This window comes from Aspergillus luchuensis, chromosome 3, assembly GCF_016861625.1.
Source record: "Aspergillus luchuensis IFO 4308 DNA, chromosome 3, nearly complete sequence".
In the NCBI taxonomy this organism is placed as follows: Eukaryota; Fungi; Ascomycota; class Eurotiomycetes; order Eurotiales; family Aspergillaceae; genus Aspergillus; species Aspergillus luchuensis.
The window spans coordinates 1,041,188-1,066,077 of NC_054851.1; the positions used below are offsets into that span (position 1 = coordinate 1,041,188).

The 24,890-nt window shown below is 52.4% G+C and overlaps 9 protein-coding genes across 9 annotated transcripts; 5 read left to right on the plus strand and 4 right to left on the minus strand.

Annotated features, from left to right (window-relative positions):
- Positions 1-185: 185 nt before the first annotated feature.
- On the plus strand, positions 186-860 carry AKAW2_30355S (TOM complex receptor protein TOM20; the record flags this gene model as incomplete). Its single annotated transcript, XM_041686860.1, has 3 exons — positions 186-243; positions 330-575; positions 661-860. 3 exons carry the CDS (start codon positions 186-188, stop codon positions 858-860), a joined length of 504 nt encoding a protein of 167 aa, XP_041540802.1.
- Positions 861-2,190: 1,330 nt separating this feature from the next.
- gel2 (1,3-beta-glucanosyltransferase gel2) lies at positions 2,191-3,927 on the plus strand (the record flags this gene model as incomplete). The annotated part of the gene is made up of 5 exons (XM_041686861.1): positions 2,191-2,199; positions 2,272-2,402; positions 2,485-2,584; positions 2,648-2,932; positions 2,992-3,927. 5 exons carry the CDS (start codon positions 2,191-2,193, stop codon positions 3,925-3,927), a joined length of 1,461 nt encoding a protein of 486 aa, XP_041540803.1.
- Positions 3,928-4,708: 781 nt separating this feature from the next.
- AKAW2_30357A (F-box and WD domain protein) lies at positions 4,709-8,135 on the minus strand (the record flags this gene model as incomplete). Its single annotated transcript, XM_041686862.1, has 2 exons — positions 4,709-7,740; positions 7,796-8,135. The coding sequence occupies 2 exons, from the start codon at positions 8,133-8,135 to the stop codon at positions 4,709-4,711; spliced, it is 3,372 nt and encodes a 1,123-aa protein (XP_041540804.1).
- A 671-nt stretch (positions 8,136-8,806) lies between these two features.
- Positions 8,807-11,238, plus strand: MRE11 (MRX complex nuclease subunit; the record flags this gene model as incomplete). Its single annotated transcript, XM_041686863.1, has 2 exons — positions 8,807-8,822; positions 8,873-11,238. The coding sequence occupies 2 exons, from the start codon at positions 8,807-8,809 to the stop codon at positions 11,236-11,238; spliced, it is 2,382 nt and encodes a 793-aa protein (XP_041540805.1).
- Positions 11,239-11,510: 272 nt separating this feature from the next.
- On the minus strand, positions 11,511-13,500 carry AKAW2_30359A (acyclic terpene utilization AtuA family protein; the record flags this gene model as incomplete). The annotated part of the gene is made up of 3 exons (XM_041686864.1): positions 11,511-13,013; positions 13,062-13,411; positions 13,473-13,500. The coding sequence occupies 3 exons, from the start codon at positions 13,498-13,500 to the stop codon at positions 11,511-11,513; spliced, it is 1,881 nt and encodes a 626-aa protein (XP_041540806.1).
- A 503-nt stretch (positions 13,501-14,003) lies between these two features.
- On the minus strand, positions 14,004-14,838 carry AKAW2_30360A (pyridoxamine 5'-phosphate oxidase family protein; the record flags this gene model as incomplete). Its single annotated transcript, XM_041686865.1, has 2 exons — positions 14,004-14,348; positions 14,446-14,838. 2 exons carry the CDS (start codon positions 14,836-14,838, stop codon positions 14,004-14,006), a joined length of 738 nt encoding a protein of 245 aa, XP_041540807.1.
- Positions 14,839-17,713: 2,875 nt separating this feature from the next.
- Positions 17,714-19,390, plus strand: ALD5 (aldehyde dehydrogenase family protein; the record flags this gene model as incomplete). The annotated part of the gene is made up of 4 exons (XM_041686866.1): positions 17,714-17,778; positions 17,850-19,051; positions 19,108-19,177; positions 19,234-19,390. 4 exons carry the CDS (start codon positions 17,714-17,716, stop codon positions 19,388-19,390), a joined length of 1,494 nt encoding a protein of 497 aa, XP_041540808.1.
- Positions 19,391-19,833: 443 nt separating this feature from the next.
- On the minus strand, positions 19,834-21,273 carry AKAW2_30362A (M20 family metallopeptidase; the record flags this gene model as incomplete). The annotated part of the gene is made up of 4 exons (XM_041686867.1): positions 19,834-20,066; positions 20,154-20,287; positions 20,345-21,135; positions 21,190-21,273. The coding sequence occupies 4 exons, from the start codon at positions 21,271-21,273 to the stop codon at positions 19,834-19,836; spliced, it is 1,242 nt and encodes a 413-aa protein (XP_041540809.1).
- A 981-nt stretch (positions 21,274-22,254) lies between these two features.
- pyr8 (acetyltransferase pyr8) lies at positions 22,255-23,591 on the plus strand (the record flags this gene model as incomplete). The annotated part of the gene is made up of 2 exons (XM_041686869.1): positions 22,255-22,997; positions 23,075-23,591. The coding sequence occupies 2 exons, from the start codon at positions 22,255-22,257 to the stop codon at positions 23,589-23,591; spliced, it is 1,260 nt and encodes a 419-aa protein (XP_041540810.1).
- Between the last annotated feature and the right edge of the window lie 1,299 nt (positions 23,592-24,890).

A 24,890-nucleotide genomic window follows, 5' to 3' on the forward strand; every position in this document is an offset into this window, starting at 1 on the left:
ATTATCCGGACAGCAAAAGAATCGCCGTCATCTCTTCACGTCCGCTTGTTTGCCTGTCTTGCTTCAGCTCAAACCTCTCCCGTACCCTCCCCCCTTCGACGCCGTCTAGTTCCCTCTTCTTGGTGAAATTTCCTTTTCGCCGCTTCCGTCTCTTCCCCATTTTCACATTCCATCCAACCTTCATCATGAGGACGTCGACCTTGATTGCCGCTACTGCCGGCACAATCGTCACCGGCCTTCTGGGTAAGGACACCAGCCCGGCCATCCACGGAACCATATACCGAAGTTCTCCCAACTAAGATGCTGATCGCCTTCATTGCCCTTTCTAGCCTACGCCGTCTACTTTGACCACAAGAGACAGACCGACCCGGAGTTCCGCAAAGCTCTCAAGAGGAACAACCGCCGCATGGCAAGGGCTGTCAAGGAGGAGGCTGAGGCCCAGGGTGCCATGCAGCGCGAGGTCATCAAGAAGGTTGTGCAGCAGGCCAAGGACGAGGGTTTCCCCACGGACCTGGAGGAGAAGGAGGCCTACTTCATGAGCCAGGTTGCTCAGGGAGAGTCTCTTGTTGCCGAAGGTATGCATCCCCCGACATGACGCGCTTCGAACACGTCCCCTACACCTTCTATGCATTGGCAATTCATATACCAACCGTATTACAGAACCCATTGAGGCCGCCCTGTGCTTCTACAAGGCCCTCAAGGTCTACCCCCAGCCTAAGGACCTGATCTCCATCTACGACAAGACCGTGCCCAAGGAGGTGCTCGAGATCCTGGCCGAGATGGTCGCTCTGGACTCCGGCCTGAAGCTCGGCTCGTTCACCGGCGAGAGCGCCGCCCCGGAGAGCCACGGAGTCGAGTAAATTCGATTCCACCATGATTCCTGAACCCCGGCCTCCCCATCTCTCTCCCTCTTGCTCCGTTCACCCACCCGCCCTTTCTCCACATCAGAACCTTGGCCTTGAACGTGTGTGTCTTCTATAATATTCCAGTTCACGCTGGGCCGTGGCCTGGTCCTCTGGCAGTGACGGAATCATCGGAAATCGATGTCTGTCTGCCAGTCACGCTTCTCCCCTCTCCGTTTACCCATGTACTTCCGCATCATTTCCTTTCCAGATTTCCCTGTATATGTGCATTGTGTCTTGGCCGCCGACCTGGCGGGCATTTTTGGAATTCTTCGGCGCCATCACTGTGTTGTTTCTTCACCTCACCTATTTTTCTTATTCTCAACCGGGCCTGAACGGACGGCAAATGATCCGAGTCATTGGGGCCGGTAATAACTTCTTCCCGAGGTTTTCTCACGATGGGATGAACATCCGGGTATGTATTCTTAGACGCACGAACATGTAGTAGTTGAGAGTGCACGAGTCACTTGAGCCGAAACGATGATTTGTTTGATGTGAAACAAGCGAACATGAAATCAATGTATGCAGTATGGGGAGCGGTGAGCTGTGTGGTGATGTGTTTATAAGTAGTTGGTAGTTAGTTGTGGTATGCACGGTTAGACATTGTCTGTACTAAGCAGCTCCGAAACGGAATTGAATCCAGCCGACAAGACATGCGTAATCAGCTCACCCTCTTTTCATCTTGGGCGACCCTCTTAGTAGCGTGAGGGTGCCAGGGTACTAACAGTACTAACAGTACTAACAGGGTCTCTAAGGGACGAGGGAAAAGGAAACAACCAGGATCGGCCCTGAAATTGGCTGGTCTGAGGCACGCCGTCGAGCTGATGGGGCGAGGGCAGGCCAATTAAACCTGAAGCAACGGGGCTATTGGCGAGTAGCGGAGATTAGCGGTGCTATGCGACCCCCACTTCATTGGCCCGTTTCAATCAATCTCGAATCAGTGGGAGATTGGCTGCCTCCTGTTGGTCCCTGAGGGTCCTTTTGGGGGGGTAAAGGACCAAAGACCGACTCCTGCCTTGATTTTTTTATAGCCATCAGCATGTCTCACTCCGGCTTCTTTCTTCTTCTCGTGCTTCCCTGTTCAGCCTATCTGCCCCCGCGCGCTTTCCTTCCTTAGCTGCCTTGTTTTGGGTTTCTATTCCCACGTCACTCTTTTTTTATATACTATACCAATCGTTGCTTTTTCGGATCTTCCTGTGGAAGACTCCATCCTCTCTTTTTTCCTTCTTCGATATACTATATAGCCTTGTCAAGAGTCAATAGCTGTCACTCCTGAACTCGTCGCAAAATGTTCCCCGTGTGTACTATACCGATAGTAGCAGTTTGCGACCATGGGATAATTCGATTGCTGACTGACCATCTGGTATAGACATACACTCAACTGTTCGCCGCGGCTTGCGCTTTTGCGACCACCGCCAACGCTGTCACTCCCATCGAAGTCAAGGGCAAGGACTTTGTCAACAGCAAGACTGGTGATCGCTTCCAGATCCTGGGTGTCGAGTAAGCATCCCCTCATTGTCAGAAATATTACTTGTCGTGAGGAAAGTCCATGTGCTGACTGAATGCTCCCTTTGCGCAACAGCTACCAGCCCGGTGGTTCTTCTGGCTTCAGTGCCACTGAAGACCCCCTGAGTGATGCAGATGCCTGCTTGCGCGATGCTGCTCTTATGCAGAACCTGGGTGTAAGAAATCCCTCTTGGCTGGCGCTCTCTTGCTGTCCCCGCTAACCGTGGGGACCCGTTCAGATCAACACTATCCGTGTGTACAACCTGTCTCCCAATGTCGACCACAGCAAGTGCGCCTCCATCTTCAACGGTGCGGGTATCTACATGATTCTCGACGTGAACTCCCCTCTGTCCGGTGGCTCGCTTGACCGCACCAACCCTTCGAGCACCTACAACTCCGTCTACTACGAGCAGGTCTTCGGTGTCATCGAGGCCTTCAAGAATTTCCCCAACACCCTGGGTTTCTTTGCCGGTAACGAGGTTATCAACGAGCAGAGTGTCTACGAGGCCCCTGCCTACGTTCGTGTATGTTCATTGTCTCTCTATGTAGTGTGGTGGAGCTTTCTTGCTGATTCTTTCTTCAGGCCGTCGTCCGTGATATGAAGGACTACATCTCCACCAACGTCAACCGCTCCATCCCTGTGGGTTACTCCGCTGCTGATGTGCGCCCCATCCTCATGGACACCCTTGACTACTTCGAGTGCAACCTGGAGAACTCGACCAGTTCTCGCTCCGACTTCTTTGGCCTTAACTCGTACTCTTGGTGTGGCGAGTCGTCCTACAAGGCTTCCGGCTACGACGTCCTGACTGAGGACTTCTCGAACGCCTCACTGCCCGTTTTCTTCTCCGAGTACGGTTGCAACGCCGTCCAGCCCCGTGTCTTCACCGAGGTGCAGGCCCTCTACGGCAGCGAGATGGACCAGGTCTTCTCCGGTGGTCTGGTCTACGAGTGGACCCAGGAAGCCAACGAGTACGGTCTCGTGGCCATCAACAGCAGCGACACTGCCACCCTGTTGGTCGACTATGAGAACCTTCAGAAGCAGTACAACAAGTTGGACATGAGCAGCATTGAGTCCTCCAACTCGTCCCAGACCTCCAAGGAGGCTGTGACCTGCAGCTCTTCTCTGATCACCAACAACACCTTCCTGAACTCTTGGGACCTGCCTACCGTTCCCTCCAAGGTCGCTGACTGGATCAAGAACGGCTACACCAACGCCACCGTTGGCAGCCTCGTTGCCGTGTCTGCCACCACCATCCCCCAGACCATCTACGACTACAACGGCAACAAGGTCTCCAGCGTCAAGTACAAGGTCCTGTCCGACGATGAGTCCAACACCCCCGGCAACTCCACTTCCCTCACCAGCAGCTCGAACAGCAGCTCCAGCACCTCGAGCTCTAGCTCTAGCTCCAGCTCGGGCTCCTCCAGCTCCGACTCTTCTACCTCGGGAAGCAGCGCCCTGCCTGCCCCCTTCATGGGTGTGTTGACCGGTGCCACTCTGTTCGCCGTCTTCATGCTGTAGATCTGCTTGCCTTAGACCGTTTGTTCTTCCACTTTCCATTCTGCATCACCTACTTTTCTGATTAGATTCTTTCCCCATACTGTTCCCGGTGAACCTGTTCTTGCCAATTATGACCATGACCTTTTGCCCCCAAGATGAAGGAGTTGTTCCACGTGTATAGAGTGAGGTCCCCTGAATAGAGCCAAGTGGCAGTGGGCAGTTTGACTCGGGATATGATTTCGACGACGTTTAATACATCTACGTGCTGTATATATACCTTTTTGCATTGTTTCTGTAGTACGGCTTTGCCGTCATGGAACTATTACCTCAACTGTTCTTGTGATCTTTTCATGTCGTATCTTAAGGTCGGTTTCGCGTCAGGTGATTTGGCTGTATCAACCACTGAATCATTGGCTCCTCTCCTTTATATCTTAGTAGGCTCCATCCTAGTCCCTAATGAAGACTGAAGTATACTTACTACAAAGAGAGATAGTACTTCTCACTCATGCGACGATATACAAGTAGTACAAGCTCAATTATACTGCGGTTTTATATAACCAGAACCAAGGAAAACCTGTGACACTATATCAAGCATGGTAATTATTTCTTAACCTCTTCAACTGATCATAAACGGAATAACTAACGGATATACCATACACAAGTTATGTATTACGCAACACAGCATTAACAGTGTAAGCACATCGCAATATATAACATACAACAACAAGGATAAGATAAAAAAGGGCACAAAGATATAGAATAGATATGTCTATCATATCATTCAGGGAACAAAAAGCTTAGGCTAAGCGCGACCCTTCCCTTTGTCCTTCCCAGCAGGAGATGGCTGCGCCCACGGTGACAGAGCCGGGAATTCCTCCGTCGGGTGGTGCTGGCCCGATTGACTCTCTGCTTCTGCGAGACTTAGCTGGATTGCGAACTCGAGATCATCGATCTCTTGTTGGCGACTGCTTTCTGCGACGGCTGGGCCTGATAGAGACGGGGAGGGTGGGTCGAAGGGACCAGTGTCTGTGTCCAGGTCGGTGCCGGGCTTGTTGTCATCGAGGAGACTAAGACGGATGGCTTCAGCGATATCGGGATCGAGGTCGCCATCGGCGAAGTCTTCGTAAGGCGACGATGCAGAGGATAGCTCATCGGGTGCGACAGAGCTGTCGTTTGGCCCAATGGTGTCGCTGGGCGAGGTGCTCACTGCTGAGCTCTCGATTGCTTCACCGCGTTTGTGGGCTTCGCTGGAGTAGGCCTCTTGGCTGAGGAGTTGAGCGTAGGCAAGAAGCTGCTCTTCGTCGACGTCTGGACCGAGAAGGTCGACGCCAAAGCGGTGGCTGAGGTGGGCACGTTCCTTCTCGTCAGCAATCTTTTGGCGTTCCATTTCAACCTTCTCGTCTTCGATGTAGTCCTTGAGTGCACCGCGGCCGCTGGTGTTGAAGCGCTGACCTTCTGGGGTGGAGTTGATACCCCTAAGACCGCGACGGAGCCGACGCTTGCTGGACTTGTATTGGTCGGCGCCGGAGGAGCTGTAGGACCAGTAGCGCAGGTGGGTTCCTAGGGCGACCATGCCCCGTAGAACGGTTGGATCGGGATCAAGGCAGATAGCGCCCGTGGCATAGTAATTGTTGCCAACACCGTGGATTGATGCCTCGGCTTGAACAAGTCGACGGCGCGCGCGGGTAGAAAATCGTGAGTTGATGGTCCGAATTGGACGAGTCGAAGAAGCAAGGGGATCCCAGGCCTGCACCAGGCCGTCGTTTCCACCATGGACTAGGTACAGCGAGGTCAAAGCGACACAGGAAACTTGAGGAGATTCAGTTTGAATGATTCGAATGGGCGAAACGTGGTTGATAACTTCCGCATTCTTCGACGTAGGCGACCGGATGTCCCATACAAAGACCGTTCCCGCCGCTGTACCCACAGCCAAGTAGCGTCCTCGCTGACCAGGCACTTCTGCATTGCCAGGCGATTGCTTCATATGCGGAAGAGGCGAAGACGTGGCGGAGGAGAGTGCGGAGCTGCCCGACATACCGATGAGAGGATCTTCATCGATTGTCAATAGAGCATAGGTCGAGAGGTCCAAGGCACTCGTAGTGATCTGGACCGACTTTCTGTCACCAAAGTCGAAATCTGTAATGCGCCATTCGGTGTTTGAAATGGAGCAGACCGTCTCACTCAAGCCACTGGAAGCGCGAGAAGGGGCCGTAGTGCTTGAGCTGCTCACAGAAGAGAGGATGGGAGACTTGACAGGCCCACCAAAGATGGACGGTACAGGCACGTTCTCCACGTTGTGAGATCCATGCATCGACAATGATGCATCATGTCTAGTCATCTTTCTCGTGTATCTGCGGATCGAAGCTTTCTCGTCATCTCCCACACCCCGGTTGATCACCAGGAACGATTCGCCGGCTCCGTGACCATCGTCTCCAGCGAAATCAACCTTCAATTCACGTCTCATGTCCCATCCCTCGCATACCTTCCGGAAATGCTTGGGCTTGAAGGACAGGAAGCGCTCAATTTCCTTTGTCTCTGCAGCTATCTGTTCCTCGTTGAGCTTCATGGCATCCGACGACGACCGAGGGCTATAGCTGCCATCGACCGAATCACGACTGAATGGATCAAGCCGTGCAATGCGTCGGCTTAACTCAACAAGCTCCCAACGAACACTTCTGCCCGTCTTCCAAGCAAGCTGCTCATATTCCTCAGGAGACAGCTTTGTGGTAGGCACATCAGGCTGTCGCGGGAGGTCAGAGAGGTAGAAGACCTCACCCAAGGCGTTCAGGACGGTCGCCCAGATCCGCCGACGGGAATGACGTTTCGGGGAATAGCTATCATCAACCGAGATAGATATGATGGGGACACCAGGACACAGCACCCATCTAGCAGTCACTTGGCCCCTCTCGTACCTCTTTTCATAGGTAGGGTGAGGACCAAGGGCGTAGGATGTGAGCACTCCGGTAGAGGAGCCTGACAGCATCGCGACCAGACCGCCGGTCATCTTAAGGATGTTGGAGGATTTAGCAATCCACACCGCAGTAACACCGGTCGCAATCAAGTTGAGCGCGGGGATTCCTAGACTAGGCTGTGAACTGGAATCCGCGATGCCCAAGAACCTCCCGCGTTGCTCCGTGGTCGAGATGAAGTATGTACGGCCTTGAGGACATGCTTCGCCGTAGATCATACCATAGGGCTGGCTAACATCCATGCGGTTAGGAGCTCCAACATGATCACCAGAGCCTAGTCCATACTCTGCATCTCCGGGAAACAGGTCTGCAAAGTGTCGGAAGAACTGGTGGTCAGACAGGCCCCATGTACCGACTTTCACCGTTGAGGGATCGCTAGCCGACGCGAAGCCTTGCTCCGAAGCGCCATGGATGAAGAGAGGCTCCTTCTTCTTGACTTCCGATCCGAAGGTGCCGTGCAAGTGGCTGACAGGGTACAGAAGCTGTGAGGTATAGGTGGCTACGGCGCTGCCATTCCGGACGCTAGCCGCTCGCACCGTACCAGTTTTCTTGGACGGTTCGAACTGCGCCGGCTTGCCTCTGGAGAGCGATCGGAGCAAGCGGGTTCTCATGATATATTCACTTCTCCAGGATGCCAGCGCAGTCAGCCTGGAGAAATACCGCTTATCAGACGTCACCGTTTCCGACGACTTCGCTGCGGAAAGCCACGCGCCATCCTCGACAGTGTAGGGGCCGGGAAAGTAGCGAGAAAAAGCAATTCTCCATGCGTGAGGCGTCGTGACAAGACCATGGAAATGGCGAGACACAAGGGCCATCGAGGACAGAGAAGGGGGAGGCAGATGCGACAGGATGTGCGTCAAAACCTCTGTCGGAAGATCATTAACATGACGTTCAGAGCCCGAGATAACGGGATGACATACCATTGGGGAAGGCTTCCAGGGACAAGCCCGAGTAGATGGAGGGCTGCTTCTTCCTAGATTTCACTCCCTCCTCTTTCTGGATCAACGGAGCGACAGTATGCTCATACTGACTGACTGTGTCGTTGAACGGCGCAGGGTCAGCCTCCTTCAAGGGCGACTGCTGGCCGCCATCGCATGAGTCATGACCGACACTGGAGTCCCCAGACTTCTGATGGCGAAGCCCAGAGACTGGGTGTTCACCATGCGAATCATTTCCATGCTGAGTAGAATTGAAGGGCACGTCTAAAGAGGGGTCTACCGAAAGCGAACGGTCGAAAACTGCAGTAGGCTCGGATTGCATAAAAGAGTTTCGCGGGGTAACTGGGATGTTGGAGGCGACTGAACCAGGGACGAAATCTGGATCAGTCGGACAGAAAAGGACAGGCGACAGAGAGAAAGACGGCGAGAACGTGTGGCGCGATACGATGCGATGGAAGGTAGGACGAGACGAGGCGAGGAGGGACAAAAGGGAAGGACAGAGAGGGGAGGAGAGAGAGACGAGAGAGTCACAGGCGAAGGAGGACGAAGACAGTCCGGCGATCCGACGAGAATCAACGGAGGGGAATCTTGCTTAGTGTTGCCTCCCGGTCGAGCAATCAATCAGCGCCCGTCTTCCGCGCGCGTGCCGGTCACGTGCTCACGCGCCGTCCCGCGAATGGCTTCATTTCCCGGCATTTCGTCGCCATCCATGCAGTAAGTAGTATACATCACCATTTGATTAAGTGCCGCTCCCTCACTTCTAACTGACGTGCCGTTGCTTCTCGGAATGCAGGTAGCTCAGTTTTGACGGTCGTTGATTTATTTGTGTTTCTAGGCAGCATTCCTCTACGGTAGCCTGCAGGCTACATAGTAGTCGCCTGTAATATTACTCTTTTGGGATTCTTCATTTGACTTTTCACAAGTTGCTTTTGTTCAATATCGTCCACTCTTCTTCTATCACTCTGAATTTCATGTGTATTCGCTCTCTTCACGATGCCCAGATTAGATGGTAAGTATCATTCCTCTCCTCCGCTGACTGCCCGTTGCTGATGGTTCCAGACTCGGAAACGATCCGCATTCTCGTCTCAACAGACAACCATGTCGGATACAATGAACGGGATCCCATCCGTGGCGATGACAGCTGGAAAAGCTTTCATGAGGTGATGTGTCTGGCCAAGGAGCAAGATGTAGACATGGTGCTCCTGGCAGGCGATCTTTTCCACGAGAACAAGCCATCGCGCAAGTCGATGTACCAAGTCATGCGCTCCATTCGCATGAACTGTCTCGGCGATAAGCCTTGCGAACTGGAGATGCTGAGTGATGCGAGCGAAAACTTTCAGGGTGCTTTCAACCACGTAAACTACGAGGATCTGGATATCAACGTGGCTATCCCCATTTTCTCAATCCACGGCAACCACGATGATCCGTCCGGAGAGGGACATCTGGCTGCATTGGACCTGCTTCAGGTGTCTGGGTTAATCAACTACTATGGGCGGACCCCCGAGTCGGACAATATCCAAATTAAGCCGGTTTTGCTTCAGAAAGGGCGCACGAAACTTGCTCTTTACGGTATGAGCAACGTCCGCGATGAACGTCTATTCCGCACATTTCGAGACGGCAAGGTCAAGTTTTACCAGCCCTCGATCCAGAAAGACGACTGGTTCAACTTAATGTCCGTCCATCAGAACCATTACGCACATACCGAGACAGGCTACCTACCCGAGAATTTCCTCCCCGAATTCCTAGACCTCGTCATCTGGGGCCACGAACACGAGTGTCTGATCAACCCGCGACTGAACCCCGAGACCAAGTTTCATGTCATGCAGCCCGGTTCATCAGTGGCGACATCCCTGGTGCCTGGCGAGTCAGTGGCCAAACATGTAGCCATTCTCAGCATCACGGGCCGGGAGTTCAAATGCGAGCCCATCCGCCTCAAGTCCGTCCGCCCGTTCGCCATGCGCGAAATCATCCTCTCCGAAGAGAAAGGCGCGCAAAAGCTTGCCCGCAAGGACAACAACCGCACGGAAGTAACCCGTCTTCTTATGGAAATCGTCGAAGAACTCATCGAAGAAGCGAAAACGGAATGGCTAGAAATGCAAGACGACACCGCAGAAGACGAAGAGCTAGAAATCCCATTGCCACTAGTACGACTGCGCGTCGAAACATCAACCCCGGAAGGAGGCAGTTATGACTGCGAAAACCCACAGCGATTCTCCAACCGCTTCGTAGGCAAAGTCGCCAACGTGAACGACGTCGTCCAATTCTACCGCAAGAAGAAAAACACCAACAGCACGCGCAAACCGGGAGAAACCGATCTCGACGAGACAGCAGTCTCACATCTCTCCACCCTCGACACCGTCAAAGTCGAACAATTAGTGCGCGACTTCCTCTCCGCACAATCTCTCACCATCCTCCCACAAAACTCCTTCGGTGACGCAGTCGCCCAATTCATCGACAAAGACGACAAGCACGCATTGGAAATGTTCGTCAACGAGTCCCTTGAAAGCCAAATGAAGCACCTACTAGCCCTAGATCGCGACAACGATCTAGAGGAGGAAGAAGAAGTAGCAGAAAGCTCGTTACAAAAAGCCATGGAGAGATATCGCACGCAAATGGAAGACATGTTCTCCCGCGGCATCAAGAAACGCACCCGCGGCAAGAAGCGCTTCAAGCCCAAGCCCGACGGTTGGGACACCGAATTCGACGGTGTCTGGGAGGACCAGCCCGGCGCTCTTATCCACTCCGACAATGAGGATGGAGACCCCAACGAAGACGTAGCCGGCGAGGATGGCGCCGAAGCACCCACCACATCACGAACAACATCATCCACCCGCGGCCGCGGCCGAGGCCGTGGCGGCAGAGCCACCACCACCACCGCTACCGCTACAACTCGCAAAACCGCCACCACAAAAGCAGCACCTACTACTGCTTCCAAGAAAACCACCACATCATCTGCATCTACCAAGACCCGCAAACGCCGCCCCGTCTCCTCCGACGAAGAAGACGAACAAGAAGACGTCATAATGCTCGACGACGACGATGACGACGACGACAACGCAGCCGCCAACATCGACGAGGATGAGGAGGACGACGACGACGAAGACTCCCTCTTCGTAAAACAACCCGCCAAACCAGCCACCACTAGATCCCGCAGAACAACAAAAACAACCAGCACGAGCCAACGCCGCAAAGCCCCATCTCCAGCGCCTTCATCCAATACAATTGGAGGAACGGCACAAGCTACGCGCAAAACTCGGGGCAAGCAAGCAACCCAGACGACGCTGAATTTCGTGGGATCGCAAAGCAGTGTGCGTGGGACGGCGGGGTCAGGGAGATCGACGAGGGCGACGAGGGCGGCGAGTGAGGATATTGAGGATGATAGTGATGCGTTTGAGCCGATGGCGAGTAGTGCGAGGCGGAGATAGATGGGTGTATTTAATGGGAGTTCGGGGGAGAAGAGGTCAGCATGGTATGAGATGTTGGTTTAGCTGTTGCATTTATGGCGTCAAATGATGATGGTTTTTTATATAGAAGGGCTAGTTATGAGATACCACATAATACTAGTGATTTCAGTTTGGACATATTAGAATAGGAGTACTAGTAAGCTTTGACTGGTAAGATTCGAACTACTCTTAATCAACTACTCTTAATCAATGCCAACCATTAGGACCAAACTTCCTGTCCTCAGCATATGAACCTACAACTTCCCCCTTTCTAGAAATTTAACCGGCAAATCAACATGTCTGGCCCTGAGAAACTCGGCAACATTCTTCCCCAAGAAGTCCACCGTCGTAGTGACCCCCACCCCTCTATCCAATAAATTTCTAAACAGAAAGTGTACAGCCCTCAAATTCTGCAACTCGAACCTCTCAACCCTCAGCTCCGGATTGGCAGTATACTTCTCTCCCAGGAGTTCCTTGATTCCCGACACAGACAACAATGACCGCAGCCAGCGGTACTCGTCTGCATGACGGACCCAGAACCCGCAGTTCGCGTCGGGACCCTTGTCGCCAGACCGGGCGTGGACGATCCAGCCCAAAGGGCCACGGATGGTGGGGCCGAAGTCTAGAGTGGGGTTGTCGGTGAGGGATTGGGAGGGTTGGCGGGATGGGTAGGATTTTGTTATTGGAGGGGGTGGGATAGTGAGGGTTTGGTGGAGCCAGGGGAGGTGGACTTGATGGTTGATGTCGGATTGGGGCAGGAGGGTGACGTGGTATTCGTAGACGGGGCGGGGGAAACCCTGGCGGGTGTCAAGGTGGAAAGTGGCCCCCGGGTAGCCTTGCATGATGGTGTCGACGATGGAGCGGAGGAAGTGCATTGGGGAGAGGTCTTCTGCGTGGCGGGCTTGGGCGACGATGCGAAGGCAGACGGTGGCGCTGTCTTGGTTGTCGGGGTTTTCGGGGGCAGAGCCGAGGGTTGAGAATTGGAGACTGGTGAACTTGGGGGTATACGGTGATAGGAGTCGGCGGACTTGGGATTCGAGCATGCGTGCCTTGGATGGGATGTCGAGGCCTACGAGGAAGTAGATCGCTTCCGCTTGGAAGCCTCCGCGGGCTGTGATGCCGACTTTGGTAGTTGGGGGTGGTGGTCCAGAGCGGACCCCGTGGAGGGCGACGCGGTTGGGGCTGACTTGCTCGAAGTGGATGTCGTTCAAGATGGCAGTTACGTCGGAGTTGAAGTACCATGGGCCTTGAATCTCGTATAGAAGCTGCGATGAGCAGGTGTCGATGGTGACGGCGCCTCCACGCGCGTATGATTGCATGGTAATGATTACTTTACCCTCCGGGGAGATCTCCGCAATGGGATATCCGATGTTGGACCAGCCGTCAGGACCGATGTGTTCCAGGGCCTTGAAGCCGGTGAAGTTGCCGCCGCAGACATAGTTGCTGCATTCAATGAGATGACCGGCTACGAATGCGTTGGCTAGCTGATCAAGGTCAGCACGGTTCCAGCCATGGAACCAGTACGCCGCTCCAATGACTGGGGACGCATCGGAGACTCGTCCGCAGAGTACGATGTCAGCTCCTTGGGATAGAGCGGCGGCGATTCCGAGTCCTCCCAAGTAGCACTGGGCAAATATAGGCTCGAAAGGCCAATCGGAGAGGGATTCGCCGGTATAGATATTGGCGAAGGCTGACTTGCCCGACGACAATGCAGCTTTGACGGTGGACAGGACTTGGTCTCCGGAGACCCAAGCTACCTAGAATTATGTGAGCATGGCTTCTTCAGAGGTCATCTTGAGATCGACCTTGAGGTTCAGTCCTTTTGCTTCCACCATCTGCTTGACCACGTTGTAGAGGCCCTCTGTGTCCGTGTTTCCTGCATTCACCGCCACTTTGATGCCGTATTTTGCCAGGTCTGACAGGGCTGGGTCCAGAGCTTGGAGAAAGCCAACTTCATAGCCTGGTGCCTCGATCGCCGAGGATCCATGCGTGCCTTGTGCTTTACGCTGCTGCTGTTCTACTGTACGAGCCGCTGATGCCACCATATTCGCCTCGCTCATGTAGTCAGCAATGATCACATCGACTGGATCGTGAGGATAATTGCGAGCGAACTCGGCGATGGCATGGCGACGGTCAGCATTGGACCCAGAGGCTCCTACTCAGTTTGGTCAGTGAACTATAAACAGTATTGGAGCGTCTCAAGTAGGCCGACGTACCAGCTATACGGATCGAGCGTTGGGCCATGATAGTATATAGGTGTATTGACCGCTACAGTAGAAATGGCGTGAAAAGCGAGCGAGAAACAGCAAGAGTATCTCGTCCGGTCATGAAAAGTGTTTATATAGATAGCATTTCCAGAGTTTATTGCCTAGGTAGCCAGTTCCATGGGACGGAGGGAAAGTAGGACATAGTGCGAGCTCCTCTTCAGCGAGATGCCGAGGACATTCGGTTGTCTGAGACGATGATGCGGGGATCTGCTTTCACCTGCCGCATTGCGGTCGGATCGACCGGCACGAGAAGATGATGAACAACCTAAGTAAAATTGAGTTACGCAGGCATAGAGATCAACAAGTCGCATTAATGCACCACTATGCGGGAGCGACCAGTTGAAAGAAGCTCGTCCAAGCAGTAGAGAGGAAGGAAAGTCTAAGTCACATGTCGGATTAGATGAGCAGTCACGCCACCAGGCCAGCTCCAAGTGGTTACAAGCAACAGACCCTTCAGTTCTGTCACAGTTCATACTACATTTACACGTATCCTGCCCATTGCAGGATAGCCATAGAAATAAACAACAACAGAATGGAGGTTTTGACCATCTCGATCTCGTCTCTGTGACGACGAGTCCAGTTGCCCAACTGCTTCAACCAGACAAGCTGATGGTTATCCTTGAGCGCAGTGTGTAGTCCAGGTAGCCCGTCCAGACTTCGTACGTTCCACTCCTTCTGATAGGTGCGAAGCTCATTGGACTCGACTCTTTTGCCTGTCCAATGGCCTAGGGTATCGCGATCTTGGAGATACGGCTTGGTGTTGTTGGTTTCGGGGTCGACTTGCAGGGACAATCGCGGGACACCATAACCACAAGAACGTTGGACCTGTAGCCCATAACATGCATCGCATCAGTTGTTAGCATTGAATCTTGCCCGCGGCAATCAGCCAGAGGGCGCTTCCAAGAGGAGTCGGGGAGAGAACCTTGAAGACATTCAGACGGATGATAGCCCGCGCTCCCACCACTTTCTTGCCTCCCATCCGCTCGAGGTACCCAGGGAACTCAGGCTCATCGTACTCGATCACGGAGCCAGTGCAGAAGAAGCGCACGATGCCTGGCGAGGCATCAAATGAGCAGAACATGATGGTAAGTCGACCGTTCTCACGCACATGGCTGATGGTCTCACTCCCGGAGCCGGTGGCATCAACGTAAGCTGCCTCGTTAGGACCAAGGATGGCGAAGGACGAGTCAGGAAATCCTTTGGGCGACACATTTACATGTCGTCCTTGCAGAGGTGCAGAGGCCACGAAAAAGACGCTTTGTCGCAAAGCCCAGTCTCGAAGCTCTGGGGTAATTGACGGCCAAAAGGTTGGCATTTTACGTTCGCAGCGGAATGGATATGCGACAGTCAGAAAGAAGCGAATCAAGAGAGCAGCAGGTTGCAGCACAGTAGCAAGAGGGGATGTGTGAAGCTAGGGGCTTCTTATAGGCGCGTAGTCGGCAGTGACAAAGACCAGTAACAGGGATGAGTCACGCTGCTGTCCTACTTCAAGCCTTTGTCCTTATTCGCAGAACTGTAGCAGAATTAAGTTAATAATCTACACACCTTAAAGGCAGTGACTGACACCATTCGGTCGGGGGCTGCATGCACTCAGGCCACCCATTGACTTCATGCCGGGGAGTGATGGCCAGACTCCAGAGTATCCCAACCCCGCCGATCGGCACTGATAACGCGGTGTTGTTGTTGTACTTTGTAGCATTGCATTGCAGCACAACAACACATACCATCCATGAGTCACTCGAGTGTAGTTGCTTCTGAATTTCGCTCTGTTGTTAAGCATTCTTCCCGGTATCTCTTCCGGTGAACGGAATGGGTACACAACAAATTGAACCGGAGCAGTCTAATGTCTTCCAGTGCGCGTTCAAAGGCCTCGAAAAGACGTCACCTATGTTATGGCCGAAGGAATTCCTTCACCATCAACAATGCCATGAGCACCGGTATAGAACATTGAAACGTCTATCCTGCCAGAAGAGCCCTGTAGAAGGAATGGGGTGTCTCCCAATAAATTTCAAGGGCAAGTAAGCAGCAAGTCCACGGAGGAGTACTATCCCGAGGTTGTTTTTATGGCAGTTTGTCGGTACCAGGACCATCAAGCTTCATTCGGAGGAAAGGTCAGACCAAAACACACTGGCGGGATTCGCTGGCATCTGGTGAGATGAGAGGAGTCTTAACCTCCCACCGGTATAAATCAACCCGAAGTTGGCAGATTCGCTTCTTCGGGAAAGATCGCAAATCGGTATCCAAAGAGCAGAAGCCGAGGCTGGATCCGGCAGGTACAAGCCAAAGCAAACCCCACGAGGGGCACGTAAGCGGGCGCTACGGAGTAGAACCGGAGATAAGAGATGAACTGTGTAAGCTGCAGGACTAGACTAGACTGCATGCAACTAATCCCTTGGATAGAAGACAAGATTCCATCGAACAGTTTCGTAGTTGCCATCTACTTGATTGGGCCGGGATTTGGTGAATCGATCATGATAAAAGCACACTAGACTAGATCACGCATTGCCATTGCAGCGGGATCTCCATAGATCTTGCCGTTTCAGATAGAAGACTTGGTCAGAGTGAACAATGGGAAAGTTCTGAATAAATTGACATGGATAGGGTTGGTTGGAGATAAGTGGGGGAGCAGTTTCTGGGCTGAACACAACACTCAACTCAAGTCGTCTATAGGCAGCGGAAATATGCGTTGGGGTACCTTGGGAGGGGGTTGTAACTTGTAACAACTCGCCCGAGACGGGGCAAGGAGGTCTTAGATCGCTGCCCAGTAGTAAACGGTCCAGCGTATCAGCCGACCACCCCCAGGTTTGAATCCTTACCAGCTCGGGCTAAACTCCCGCCCGTCGCAGCAACAGCAGGCGAAGGTGTCATTGTGGCTAAACCTCAACGGTAACCCGCTAGTGACTTGGCGCTAGTGGATGGGTCACTTTGTTTGCTCGAGACTAATCAGACTAATGCCTCGGGATCTCTCAGCTTTTTGTCGCATTCCCCTCTTTTTTCTGTTTGTTCATCTTACTTTGAGAGTTTGAGGGGTAAGTTTGTGAGATCTCACTGGTCAGTGTGCAATTGGACTATACAGGGATGTTTGTTAAATGCGTGAACTACTCACTATTATTATTCCAAGTACGAGATGTACTTGGAAGGAACCAACCTGACTGGCTGACTAAAATGTGGCAGCTTGCAGGTCAACAAACTAGCTCAAGAGACTAGATCCCACTTGGTTCCCCGCCACTCACACCGAGGTGGAGGGTTTCCGGAAATACGAAAAAGAGCTTGCTCCCATGCTCCATAGCTGTGAGTAATAGTTCCCTAGTGAGTTACAAAAAGGAGATGATTGATAACTCACTAACCGACTGCCTAGCTACTAGCCTCTTATTCTCCCGTCCGCTCAAAGGTCCTTCATTCCTCTTCGGTATGATGTAAGAGGAAGCTAGATGTAACCATCTCAAACCAAGACTAATGATAACCATCCCCTCCACTACCAACGCCACAGGGTCTCTTGAAGAATGAATGACTACATACTACCAAGTATAAATGGCTGACACCAAAGGGGGGACCTGGATAGTGGTGGTGACCAGAAAAAGCCATGGATAACGAAACCCCGCACGATCGCTGGCGATTGTTGGATAAAGAGTGGAGAAACGGGCTGGCATGTGGGAATCCCGACTTTTCAGGTTCCCATCATTGCCCTGGTCCTTATTATGCTTTACCGCGATATAATAATAATATGATGGCCACTATAGGGGTCTCGGGAGTACGTAGGTTAACTCGCTGTGGGTTTTCGGTCTCAAGGAGCTTGGTCTCTCCAATCGGAGCATGCAGAAGAGGGGGTGGCTATCCGCGGAGAGATTCGAATGAGGTAAATGGCAATGGATGAGACCCGGAATTCCTCCCATGGATCCGACTAGACCAGTCCAGCTGGACTAACTAGTCTGTCTAAAGCCAGTGGACGAGGATGATCTCCGCTGGCGTTTCCCCCCTCGCGCCTCGCCAGCTTCCCCTCTCTTCAACCATCAGCCATCAACCACTTCTCTCTCACCCACCCCACTCCTACCTACCCCACCACTAGTAACTCAACTTCCTGTCTCCTTTATTAATTGAAAGTTCTCCCCTCCCCCGCTCTCCTCTCCTTCTTCTCTTCCCCCTCTCTCTCTTTCTTCTCTAACCACATCTCATCTCCCCCATCTCTCATCATGTCTGACCTCTACGCTACCATCACGACCCCTAACGGCGTCAAGTATGAACAGCCTCTGGGCTTGTATGTCACCCCGCGTTCCATCACCTCGATATTGCTTTGGGTAGAGGGTTAATCACCGTTTACTTTACCAGGTTCATTGACGGCGAATTCGTCAAGGGTGCCGATGGCAAGACTTTCGAGACCATCAACCCCGCCACCGAGAAGCCCATTGTCTCCGTCTATGAGGCCTCGGAGAAGGATGTGGACACCGCCGTTGCCGCTGCTCGCAAGGCCTTCGAGGGCGAATGGCGCCATGTCACTCCTTCCACCCGTGGCCGCATGCTGACCAAGCTTGCCGACCTTTTCGAGCGTGATGCCGAGATCCTGGTTGCTATCGAAGCCCTGGACAACGGCAAGTCTATCACCATGGCCAGGGGTGATATCGCTGCCGCTGCCGGTTGCCTGCGCTACTATGGTGGCTGGGCCGACAAGATCCATGGTCAGACCATCGACACCAACTCTGAGACCCTGAACTACACTCGCCACGAACCCATCGGTGTCTGCGGACAGATCATCCCCTGGAACTTCCCCTTGCTGATGTGGTCTTGGAAGATTGGTCCTGCCATCGCTACCGGTAACACGGTTGTCCTCAAGACTGCCGAGCAGACTCCTCTGTCCGGTCTCTATGCTGCCAAGCTGGTCAAGGAGGCTGGCATCCCCGCCGGTGTGGTTAACGTCATCTCCGGTTTCGGTCGTGTGGCCGGTTCCGCCATCTCTCACCACATGGACATCGACAAGGTCGCCTTCACTGGCTCCACCCTTGTTGGTCGTACTATCCTCCAGGCCGCCGCCAAGAGTAACCTCAAGAAGGTGACCCTCGAGCTGGGTGGCAAGTCCCCCAACATTGTCTTCAACGATGCCGACATTGACAACGCTATCTCCTGGGCCAACTTCGGTATCTTCTACAACCACGGTCAGTGCTGCTGCGCGGGTTCCCGTATCCTGGTTCAGGAAGGCATCTACGACAAGTTCGTTGCGCGTCTCAAGGAGCGTGCTCTCCAGAACAAGGTCGGTGACCCCTTCGCCCAGGACACCTTCCAGGGTCCCCAGGTTTCGCAGCTCCAGTTCGACCGCATCATGGAGTACATCCAGCACGGTAAGGATGCCGGTGCTACCGTTGCTGTCGGTGGTGAGCGTCACGGCACCGAGGGTTACTTCATCCAGCCTACCGTCTTCACCGACGTCACCTCCGACATGAAGATCAACCAGGAGGAGATCTTCGGTCCCGTCGTCACTGTCCAGAAGTTCAAGGACGTTGAGGATGCTATCAAGATCGGCAACAGCACTTCTTATGGTGAGTCCTTCCGGTATCAAATTTCTGCGATACCAATTGCTAATGATATGTCCTAGGTCTTGCTGCCGGTATCCACACCAAGGATGTCACCACCGCCATCCGTGTTTCCAACGCTCTCCGTGCTGGGTAAGGCACCATATTACTAATATATGAATCGAATCCACTCGCTAACAAGCACATAGAACCGTCTGGGTCAACAGCTACAACATGCTCTCCTACCAGGTTCCCTTCGGAGGTTTCAAGGAGTCCGGTATCGGCCGCGAGCTCGGCTCGTACGCCCTTGAGAACTACACCCAGATCAAGGCCGTCCACTACCGTCTGGGCGATGCTCTCTTCTAATTTAATAATTGACATCGTGAGAAAATGGGGAGAGCTCGCTTCGGCGACGAGCTCGTGGATCTTGGGTTAGCTTCTACGCAGATAGCCATGACTGGTTCATGTAAAACAACTAGGATACGAATTTACGATGATTACAAATTGTTACATTGCATTACTGTAGACTTTGACACTTTACCCCACGTAATCATAGTACTCCTCAGTAGTTCCCACCCGCAAATTCACGGAATTATCTACGCCACTCTAGGCTCAAATCAATCAGGCTATTGCATACTCTACCCATGGTTACACGCGAAATTACCCCCCGGGACAACCACCGGCGAAGTCGCGTCTCGGGACAATCACTACGCCGAGAAGAGAAGCCCCCCCTCGGGTTGAAGATGGCCCGAAGCGAGGACAAGACATTCATTGCATGGGATCCAGCAAGGAGGTAAAAGAAGAGTCTACTATCGTAATTTCTTATCCTTCTCGAAGTAATCCTTCATTTGGGCCGCGAAACATTTGTCGGTCAGGACTTTGAGTCCGGCCACAGCCATGCCCTTGCCCACTGACATGGCGATATCATGGGCTTCTTCCGTCTTTGCTGCATCGCGGAACGCCTCGGTGTGCATGGCTGTTCCGGGGGGAGTGGGGATGAAGAAGTGGCCGTGGAAGGAGGGGACTTGGTAGCTTATGTTACCTATAGTTGTGGTTGTTTCTCGTTAACAAAGAGAATACAAGTCTACTTGGATAGTGAGGAAGAGGGAGGGGGGTGTTGTGTGCATACCCATATCTGTGCTGAATGCACCGATATCCTTCTTTTGTAGATCGCAGTAGTAGTCCAGACCCTTGGAACCCATGTATCGGGTAAACTCTGTACAGAGGCTCTCGTTGGGTCGGATATCTGCGTAGGGGTCCATTCTGGTTCAGTGTTAGTTTCACTATCTTCCATATAGGATAAAGGAAACTAGTTCATACGCTGGAACAATGTCAACCGCACATCCCGTAGCCAACGCCGCTCCTTTCATGCAATTCTCAACGCGCTCCCGCAGGGCATTCATCTCTTTCAACGTCTCAGATCGGACATTTACTCGAACCTGCGCCTTATCCGGAATGATATTGTGAGCCGTCCCTCCCTCTGGAATGATAATGTTGATGCGATCACTAGGCCTGATATGCTGTCTTAGCAAACCAACAGCCTGGTATGCCAACGTTGCCGCATCAAGAGCATTCACACCCGCCCAGGGCATTTGAGCCGCGTGCGCAGGCTTCCCGGTAAAGTTAGCTAGGAGCCCAGTCGCCGCTAAGCAGGAGCCGAATGCCACACCTGCAGAGCCCGCAGGCATATGAGGGAACTGGGGTGTTGGGTGGCTCATTAACGAGGCGGTTGTGTACTTCAGGGCGCCCGCTTCGATCAACTTGATTTTACCACCGCCGCCTTCTTCAGCGGGGGTCCCTAGAAGACGCACTTTTCCTGGGATTCCGGTTCGCTCCATCACGGCAGCGAGACCTAGGAATGAGGCGATGGAGGAGATGGCGATGAGGTTGTGGCCGCATCCGTGACCTATCTCTGGGAGTGCGTCGTATTCTGCGCAGAAGTCGACTACTTCTCCGTCTCCGTTGACGTATTCGGCAAGGAAGGAGGTTTCGAGGCCGTATGCTTTGCGGACTACTGTTATACCACATAGGCTAGAGTACTTTACTAGGTAGTTGCAGATTACATCGTGGGCCATGTGCTCTCCGTAGCACAGCTCTGGGTTTTGGTGGATCTGGACGGTAGTTAGTACAGAATATAGGGTAGGAAGAATGGGCTTTTCCCTTGCCTTGAGACTCAGCTCACGAAGACTTCCGCTGAACGTATCAATAATTTGTGAGATTATTTCTTCCATTAGTGTTTGCGTGGCCATTGCGCGTCCTGTCTTTCAGCCTTGAAGTTGGGGTGTTGGTGACAGTAGGCACTTTTGATCTTGGATAATATAAAGGTGATAGTCCGTCTGACCGATAGTTTTAAAGCCCCTATGGAATGAGACTGCTGAAGAGAGATGGTTTGAAGAAGGTAGGTGTGCGGGAGAAGGAAGGTCAGCGAGAGGGGGTTGAGAGGAACTGGTATATCATTGGACCGGCGTTTGACATGCAACAAATCGCCGATTGAAGATTCGGCACTTGGTATGTACTATTATCTACTGATTATCCATCAAGCTCCCGCCTGACAGGATCGTTACAGTTCCCCGCAAAACCTATGAAGGCACTTGGTCTGAGCGTCTTCTATTCCAACTTCGGCGTGGTTCTCCGGAAACCAAGAAGTCTCCCGGATGGGAAATGGCATTGGCAAGTAATGTCTGCAGCTGCACAATGGTTCAAATCTTTGACTAACCCCTAGAATTCTTTGGCCAGATGTCTATCTCTCAGGGGAAAGCCATTCTGTTAAGCCGATCTTGCGGAACAATGCCGGAAAACATCACTGCCAACTACTACCACACCAGGTTACACCGTACGGAGGGCAATGCAGTTGTTCTATATTACTCTTATAGCCACGATAAACCGACCTGTGGCTGTTTCGGTGGATCTTGCGTTTGGCAAATAGCCTCTACGACTTTCGTCCCCCGATTAATGCATCCAGAAATTTGTCTCCAGATGTTAGTCTTCATAGAGTTGACCTCCTTCGATATCTCCCGTTCCTCATGGATGCTCATCTGTCGTTGCACGAGCAAGTGGTGTGAGGTCTGCAGCTGTTACATGGGCACCCACCTGAGCTCATATAACCAGCCCCTTTTGTGTCCACTAATGGCATTGGCTTCGAAGTCAACGATTGTCCCGTCAGCAGCAGTCTAAAGGCCCTAGACGGCGTCATTTGTTTCATCTTCCGATGCTTCAAACCACCAAGCAAGATGGCCATCTCACCGGACCTCCTTTGCACCTTTGTTACCATACTCCAAAGTCTCATTACGGTCACCCTCATCGCAAGAACACCTCGGAACTCATTCTTACGGTGGATATGCCTCCCTTCGATAACCTACATGGCCTACATCGAAGGCGTTCTGATCAGAATGACCGACCACCATACCTACGCCAAAGTCACTCTTAGTGGCATGCCATTCACCGTGCTCATCCAACATATAAACCTGCTTCTAGTTGCCAGAGTCGATCTGACAGGGCAACCGGGTACGGTTGCCAGGAAACTTGCGTCTGCTTCCGCATTACTCCAGTCTACCCGTGGTATTGGCACGCCCTGGCAGGTAAAGAATATTCCCAGTCATCCGCTTGTGCTTCGAGCAAAGCCACCCAGCCGAGGTTATTTCATAATCAGGCAGCTGGCGATTGCCATATGGGAAGTTCTTGCCCTAGTTCTCGTGCTCTCATCGCTAGCTACCCATGATGTGCAGGATTACGATGGGTCATTCATATACGGATCCGGCCGCGAATTCGAGATGGCAAGTTCTAGCATGAAGCAGCTTCTCGGACGTCTCACAGTCGCATTTCTCTTCGGGTTTCCTGGATCGATGCTCTTTCTGGACTCTATGTACCGGGTGGCGTCTATAATATCAGTAGCGACCGGAATGACAACAATCGCTTCGTGGCCCCCAGAGTTTGGGAGCCTGGCCGACACGTATACTGTTCGCGGTTTCTGGGGGTAAGCTCGCATCTAGTACTTCATATAATCCTTGCGTCTCGAAGTGACATAGTTCTCGCTGACATATAACGACCCAGCAAATTCTGGCATCAAAATCTCCGTTGGTCATACACCGGTGTTTCAACAGCAATCACCTGCCGTATCCTCGGCCTCCCCAAGCCCTCCTTGAGAGAACGATATCTCAACCTGACCCTTGTCTTCATACTTTCCGGATTGATGCATGTATTCACAAATGTGATTAGCGGAATCGAAGGTGGTAACACCGGCGCCATGTTGTTTTTCGTCGCACAAGCCGGTGCCATCATGTTTGAGGACGCCGTCCAACACTACTGGGCTAATTTGTCACGGGGAGAGCAAAGAACCGCAGATGAAATACCCATCTGGCAGCGATGCGTTGGTTTCACGTGGGTATTTTGCTGGTTGGGTGCAACATTTCCCTGGTGGTGGTATCCTATCATCCGGATGCTGGTGGCGTATGACTGGATTGGGGTGTTGGATGTCGTTCAGGGTTTGGGAATGACCAAGTCCAACCTTTCTGTTGTGGTGACTGTTGGTGCGATAATTTTGCGTATGGTGTTTGGTGCTGAGATCTGAGGTTGGATATTCAGTCTGGTGTCGAATATGAGACTGGTCCGACTGGGGTTGCATGTCATTAGTATCAGTTGGGATAACTTGAACGCGGTGCGATGGTCCACTCAGGGACATGGCTCTTATCAGGACGCCGTTGTTTTGTATCAGAAAGTTTGTCCGTCAAATTCTCTTTCATAATCGGAATAGGAATCATTATTGTATTATGGTAAGTCGGTGGAGATCGTTAGGTGTAGGAAGTTATGCAACGCTCAAACACACTACTCATGCATGTAATCCGTTTCAGAAGAAGCTTACAACCCATACGAAGAACCCAGTCATGCCCAATCATGAAACCCTGTTTCCACAATTGTTGGTACGGCCCATAGTATGCCCGTGTGCGAGGTTAGTCAGATTCTAAGGAATCACCTGCTGTCTAGAAGACTGCTTTATAAGGTCTTTGCCATTGGTAGCCCTGCAGAGGGGCTTGTCCACCCCAATTGTTGTTGGAAAAATTCGGGAGAACATGATGCCCAATTACAAGGAACCCAGGGAGACGCGACATGATCTAAATTCGAAAGCTTCAACTGACTTGAAGTCAATTGGGGAGATCGTCTGCTTCAGGCAGCAATCTGGTCCCGATGCAGATAATGCTCTGGTGCAACCTTGTTGACAACCTGAGAATGCATTCAGTCATACAGAAGGTCATCCATAGGCCTAATACCTACCACCAAGAACAAGCATCTGTCTCCTGCTGCCATTAAGCTCATTTGAACCTGCTCCTGTCACTTATCGAATGTGCCATTATCACTCCATCAGGCAACAAGCTACCTTCCCGTTAAACAATAGTGCAAGGCACACTCACGCCCGGTGATCAAACAAGGGGCCGTTTTCCTCCAGTTTGACTGGCAGGCCTGATGGTGCTGATCAGGTTCGAGAAAAAGGAGTCGACCACGGATCCGGGGAATGGTATGTCACCCATGTGGCTCGTATCCACTTCTGATTCCTGTGAAAGCCTTGTTGAGCTGACACAGATAGTAGATCCGGATGTGCTGGGCTAAGATCCCCGAGACAGTTGTGTAGGTTTTCTTATGTTCAGCGCATGTTGTGGCCGACATATAGGCCATCAATTCCTGGTATTCGTTCGTTCCCTTGAGTTTTTCATGTCAGTACCACTTAACGCAACTCAGCCCGATGAGTAGGTACCTTAGTAGCTCTCTACTCTCTTCTCTCTGCTCTCTGAGCCAACTTCCTCCTCGCAAGGTTTCCTGGTGGGAGTTTTCGCCCCAAACGAAACACTTCCCCTGAGAGAACAACATCTGATGT